The following is a 6,626-nucleotide window of genomic DNA, read 5'->3' on the forward strand; positions in this document are numbered from 1 at the left end:
AATACTTAAGAAATGCAGTTCATCTAATATTATGAGGATGTTTGATGTCCATTAAATAACTAATAAATTGACTAAAGTAAGTGCACCTATCAATTTATAGTATAGTTATGATGAGCATCGATATTGTTCCCTCAAGAACTACAATTACTAGTAATGATCACATTTATATTATGTAATCTAATAATTCTTAATTTAATTTATAAAATTTATTTTCTTAGCTCTTTGATCCAAGAAATCTCTAATTTATGCTAATATCTCTTTCGAACATAAAAATAATTAACTCTAGGTTAATTAATTGAAATTTGTTTCTAATCAAAACTCCTATTATCGCATTAATTTGCTTTATGAATCCCTATTAGATTTTACTCTAACTTGGTATATTTATGTCATACTATTTTGAGGATTACATGCAACTTCATTCAATTATGAAAGATATAATCATAAGAAGGATCTATTCAACCTTAGACTTTTACACATCAAACATGGATTAACACTCTAAAATTAATTAACCCAATAATGATAAAGCATTCATAATTTAAAACAAACGAACTAAGATTTTATTACATAAAAATAGAAATCAAACAACAGAATAATTCATCATAAGGTTCATTTCCCCTAAGTATTAAAAGAATTAGTTCATAATGTCAAGAGTAAACACCAAAAATATAATAGAATCACAAGAATAAAATAAATCCATGATAACTCCTTTGAAAATCAACTTGGACTCTTCAATTTTGGTGGAAAATTGCTTGGAAATTAGCTTCAATGGTGTTCTAAAAGTAATTTTCGTGCTCTCTCTTGATGGTTGCTTCTTTTTCCTTTTATTTCCCTATTTATATCTCCTTAAAGTGCTAAAATCCCTAAAAATCGTAAATTTCAACCATTAGCGCACACAATTCTCAAGATCGACACATCCTGGACACATGATTGTGTGAATTGCTTGTGTGAAAATTTGTTGCATGTGTACAGCTTCCGAAATGCTTTAATGTTTTAATTTCCACCGTTTTTCACTCCTATTACTCTCAAACGTCCTATTAAGAGTCAAAACATGAATATAAAGGATTAGGAGTATATAAGTCACAATTAATGTCACATAATCACCCAAAAATGCGCTAAGAATGAGGTTAAAATATGTTACTTTTACACTTATCAATGTTAGTGTAATGAAAGATTAGATAAGACACATTTCTTTTTACTGAGTTTTATGAGGATGTTAGTAAGATGAAAGATTAAAAAGATATGTTGCTTCCATGGCATCGAGATGTTATTCTAAGTTCCTAATTGAATCGGTGTCATGAATCAAATAAACATCAATTTAATAGGTAAATGATTTTTAAAACTTCAACTTTACCTTTTTAACAAAAATTTCATTTATTTTTTATATATTTTTTATAAATATATTTCTACATAAAAAAAATTCACTCAAATCATGAGAATGTAATAGCCTTTTGTATATATGTATGTATGTATATATGAATATATAAAAATATTTATAAACAAATCAAGTTCATAATATATGTGATTAGAGGTGTGCATGGGATGGGCTCAACTAAAATTTTAGGCCCGTTTGTTAGGTCTGGGCTCGACCTGACTGGAAAAATGGGCTTAAAATTTTGTCCAAGCTCGACTCGGATAAAAATGTTAAAACTCGAGCCCGACCCAGCCCGCCCACATTAATTTTTATATTATTTTAAAATATATATAATACATCAAAAATATTAAAAACATCAAAATAAATATTTCCCAACAAATTGAAAATAAATTTTAAAAAATATGTATACTTAAATAACACTAAGATAGATGCAACTTAACAAACAAATATCTCTAAAATAATAACAAAATTAACAAATGTCTTCAAAATAATAACAAAATGAACAATAAAATAAGTTTTATACAATATCCAAACAATAATAACAAAATAGTAGCAACATAATAGTAAAATGGTAGCAAAATAGGGAGAAAACAATAAGAAAATAATATTTAAAAAAACAGATTTTTTTTGTCCTTTAGTGAATTCGGGCAGGGCCGGACTCGGGCTAAAAATGCATTACTCGAGGCCCGACCAGTTTTTTAAACGGGTCTTATTTTTTGTCCAATCTCATTTTTCGGGCCTATATTTTTTTGCCCAAACCCTTTCACATTTCGGGCGGACCTTTAGGCTAGGCCGGGTGACCTGACCCATGAATAGGTCTGTGATTTTTCCTAGCATAACAAAAGTAACTTATAAAAATGTAGTTGTCATATGTTATCATTAGGTGGGGAACTGAAATGCTGCTATAAAGCTGCCATTGATGGATTTAGCACGATAACTGCAGTGATTTTAAGGGACCTTATCTTATAATTGGTGAAAAAGATTGAGTCCTTCAATTTTGGTGCATTCCTCTTCTACTAGACTTGAAATGAAGAAACTGGTCCTATCATACTTCCCAAAATAGGGGCACTGAAGAAGAACCTTTGGGTTATGCTCGAGAGGTTCCCCAATTTGGGGTTTATGGGATGCTCATTGGACCTCACCTGCCACCACTTATGGGCGGGTTTAGTGGCCCTCGTACTAATTCAGGCATTGAAGAGTTGAGGCAAGCCAAGTCTAGACAGAGATTATCATATGCCAAGAGAAAAGATGACAAGGAGTACCAAGTTTTGCAATGAAAAATTATTTTGGCTCGAGTAGTAGTTACAGACATGTAACTTCTAATTAATTTAAGGAACTTACTCTTAAATACTAAGAAAATGTCCACTCCTTAATGTGCTATACAAACTATTTCAGATTGTGGAAAACCTTCCATGGGAGGAAAAGGATATCTTAATTCTTACTTTGTTAAAAGTTCACCACCACTTGAACTCTGGTGGAGTTCTTTTTTGGGACTTCATTTTCAACTCTTAGTAGTGGGAGAACATTACGTAATGTTAAAAAAAAAAAAAAGAAGAGTCCTCATGAACCACGAAATGAAGTGCTTATTTGGTGAGGGAACTTGGGAAGAGCCCACACGCTTACCTAAGGGCCAAGGGTCAACATATGCAAATTAAGGGGGGGGCGAAAGAATCTAATTTTAGAAGAATATTTACTTTCTGATGCATGAAAAGAGTTTAGTATAGAGATATAAGGCCTTTCAATATTGCATTGTTAAAAAGTAAATTATATTATTGTTGTTTCTTTAACAATGCTCTTAGCAAAGTAAAGGGATGATTGGGGGGGAAAGCAATTTAATTGTTTAAAACTAGATGGATGGGTTGGGTGGTACCTTTTTGGTTGTTCTCATTGAGTTTGGTTTTGGCTTTAGTGCCCCCATAATGTTTGTTTTGTTTTTACTTTGAGGATTCACTCACAAATTTCATTTCAGGTTGAGAAGGTACTTTACTAGTTATTAGTACATTCCATATGTAACAAATGTAAATATTTCAGCTATCAATGGTTCACAAAAGCAAAAGTTATTCGTTCTTGTTTTGTTCTGACCAAATCATCATTAGGGTGAGTTCTGCAAACTTCAAAAACAGGAAAATTTTTGAAGGTCGAACAATGGCCCTTCGCAACCGGTAGAGATAACTTGTTTCGACTGAATTATTGCTTCAAATAGATACTTGGAACATAATCATTGAATGAACAATGGTTAGGGAAATTGCAGTAATGGGATCTAAAAGGCAATTGAATTGATAGTGACTCTTCTTGACTTGCTTTTCAGAATATGCCAAAGCCAACCCTGAAGAACAAAAAGACAATGTTGATAGCAGTGGCATCAACTGGTGTGAGTCACATTGTTATTGAGTTGGTATATTTTGGGAAAAGTTCGAAGGATACTGAGTTATCAACTCGCTGATAAAGCTTCCAAAATGTGAACATGTAAATAATACAATTGAACAACTCAGTGTAGTAGGTCAAGTACACCCCCGTTGAATTGATATAATGCCGACCAAAAGTTGGGAGTGTTTTGTCTGAAGTTAACAGAAATGGCGTACGACATATGACTAAACTTCATTCTGAACTTCAAAAAATCTCTACCGAATATTGCATTTTTTCAAAAGCTTCAAGCAATTTGATAGCAATAGGGTGAAGTTGACAACTCTGCTTCATGATTAAAGTTGAAAATATATATATTAAAAAGGTAAGATCTCGTCAGTTCAAACATTCGCCTGATTTTTTCTGGTTTAAGATTCATTAGTGTACATATTCAGATAAAAAAAGATAGAGAATTTTACTAGGCAATCAATAATTTCCATAGAAAGAAAGCTTATTTTATTTTCGTAGGCAACATAGATAGTTCATTTGTCATCAAACCAGCTCCAGATGCAATCGTTAAAAATGATTACCCCAAGAGATCATTTGAACATGAACCAGAAACTGATAAAAACAAAACACTTAGCAGCTAGCATTGCAGTTCCCAGTACAAAAATACAACAAACACACAGCAACCTTAATGGAATCTGACATCGGTGAAGGGGTTGTTTTTATCGTTTATTACTCCGAGAACAAACGTTAAAAGGCGTCGTCTTAGAGATCCCTTCGAGACAAACTTGGCATTGTCATAATTTCATTCATTAGTCATACCAGTAGGGACCATCCTACATCACAATCAACAAATTCCCATCTCCACTAGCTCCCCTGCAAACTGGAGCTTGGATTAAAGTTTCATACCCTTCACTGAAAAAGAAGAGCTACCATGATCTTCCTTCCTTTTTCTCAGAAAGGGTTCATGTAGTTGAATAAACCAGTCTGGTCATTGCCTTCATTGCCATAGAAGTCCATGTAATTTGCATGTCCTGAGTAAGGTGACATGTAGCCAATGCGACTGAGATCATCATGTTCGATTTCCCCGAAATTTGAGTAGGATGAACTAGGGGAGAAGTCAATCTGTTCATATTGCTGCCACGGTGTCAGTGAGCTCGGAAACTCATACTGTGGGAAGTATTGGGCTGTTGATTCACATGTTTGCGGATAGTCCTGCCATGAGCCAATGGAGGAATTGTTAGAGAAACCAAAAGAAACACTAACAAGTAACTGAATCTTCAAGTTCCATTTTTCTTTCTTCAGAACAAGTTATATACCTTTGAAGAATCAAGAATTAGATCAGGTGAGACCCAAACACCGCGTGGATCGCTATTGACAGAAACAGGCTCAAATGGTGGCACTCGCATGACTTCACTAGAAGTGTAATGGCTCTCTCTGTTAGGGTAACTTGCTTGACAAGAAATGTTACCAGAATTACAGGTCCTTGGTACAGGAAGTATGACATTGGTCGAACTGCTTCCGACCTTAGTGGCTTTTGGTTCTCCTCGAGCATCACTTGCTTTTGGCTCATTCCTTTTCACAACACGGCACAAGGCAAAAGCACCCTGAAGAGTACACAATCAGTCATATAACTGTTTTTAATGAATCAAAGTGCAAGGACAGAAAAATGAAGAATCACATTCATATATGCTTATATGTTTTCACCTGATTAGTTGATCCTTGAGAAGGCTCATCGGAGAGGCGATACTCATGCATGATCCAATCCGTTCGATCCCCTAAAGGGGCACGTCCACGGTAGAAAACTAGGGTCTTACGGTAACCAGTCACATCAGATTGACACACCACTTTCCTGTCTTTCCCGGTAGCTTTCCAGTAGCCAGCTTTGGTGGCTCGGTTCGTTCTCGAACCATTCGGGTACTTTCGATCCCTGGGACAAAAAAAGAACCATTCCAAATCTCGTTTCGGAAGGAACGACTTCTCTGCAAAAGCAATTCAGGTTCACTTTTAAGTCCTCGATAAAAAAGCAGTGAACATGAAAGTGAAAACGACAAGAATCAATTGCAAAAGTAACAACACCAAGCTACAAAAAAGTGCTTTTCCAGAAACCCATGTTCAGATTAATCTCAAAGACAACAATATTTCGCTGTTATGTTTTTTGAATTATGAAGGTTTAATACCTGGTAAGTCCCAAGGATCAAACTTGTACAAATCGATCACAGGAATCACTTCAAGCTCAATTTCAAGGCCTTCAGTTTTTCTTTTCAAGTAATAACCTATCAGTTCTTCGTCAGTGGGATGGAACCGAAAACCTGGTGGCAGTGAAGCCCCTCCCATTATCTCAGTCCCCGGTTTAGAAATTTAAGGAAATGAAATAATAATAATTTTTTTTTAAAAAGGTGAAAATAGAACAAAAAAAACAGAGCCAAAAGTTCTGAGAAATCTGCCGCTAAGTGCCGAGGCTGTATGTATTAAAAATCTGGAAAATCCAAAAATAAAAGCTTTTATCAACACTAGATTTTTTATCAAGAACCGAGCATAATTTCCACAGAATGCACCCGCCGAATGGCAGAATCATTGTCTTTGAAATATAAAAAGTTGTTTTTTCCAGTGAAGATAGAACGCCCTTTACCCACCCCCTCAGTTTTTTATCCCAAAATAAAATTCGATTGAATTGAACAAACAACTTTGACTCTGTAAACTATACCCAGAAACAGATTCAACTCTGCAATCAATTGGACCAAAAAAGAAGTAGAACTTGCAAAATTTGGAGCCTAACTATTCAAAAATCTTATGACAAGTTTTTGATTGGGAAAAGAGGCTTAGAAGAAAAGATATCAGTACGTGTTAGTATGAATTGAGCAAAAGTTGACTAGAGAGCGAAGCTAAGGTAGGAGTAAAAATG

The 6,626-nt window shown here is 34.5% G+C and overlaps 1 protein-coding gene across 1 annotated transcript; it reads right to left on the reverse strand.

The window, feature by feature from the left end:
• Positions 1-4,208: 4,208 nt before the first annotated feature.
• LOC105765019 (NAC domain-containing protein 71) lies at positions 4,209-6,626 on the reverse strand. Its single transcript, XM_012583893.2, has 4 exons — positions 5,902-6,626; positions 5,429-5,703; positions 5,041-5,328; positions 4,209-4,936 (listed from the first exon to the last, which is right to left on the reverse strand). Exons 1-4 carry the CDS (start codon positions 6,056-6,058, stop codon positions 4,676-4,678), a joined length of 981 nt encoding a protein of 326 aa, XP_012439347.1. The 5' UTR covers positions 6,059-6,626; the 3' UTR covers positions 4,209-4,675.

Source organism: Gossypium raimondii, chromosome 12 (genome assembly GCF_025698545.1).
Source record: "Gossypium raimondii isolate GPD5lz chromosome 12, ASM2569854v1, whole genome shotgun sequence".
Taxonomy (NCBI): Eukaryota; Viridiplantae; Streptophyta; class Magnoliopsida; order Malvales; family Malvaceae; genus Gossypium; species Gossypium raimondii.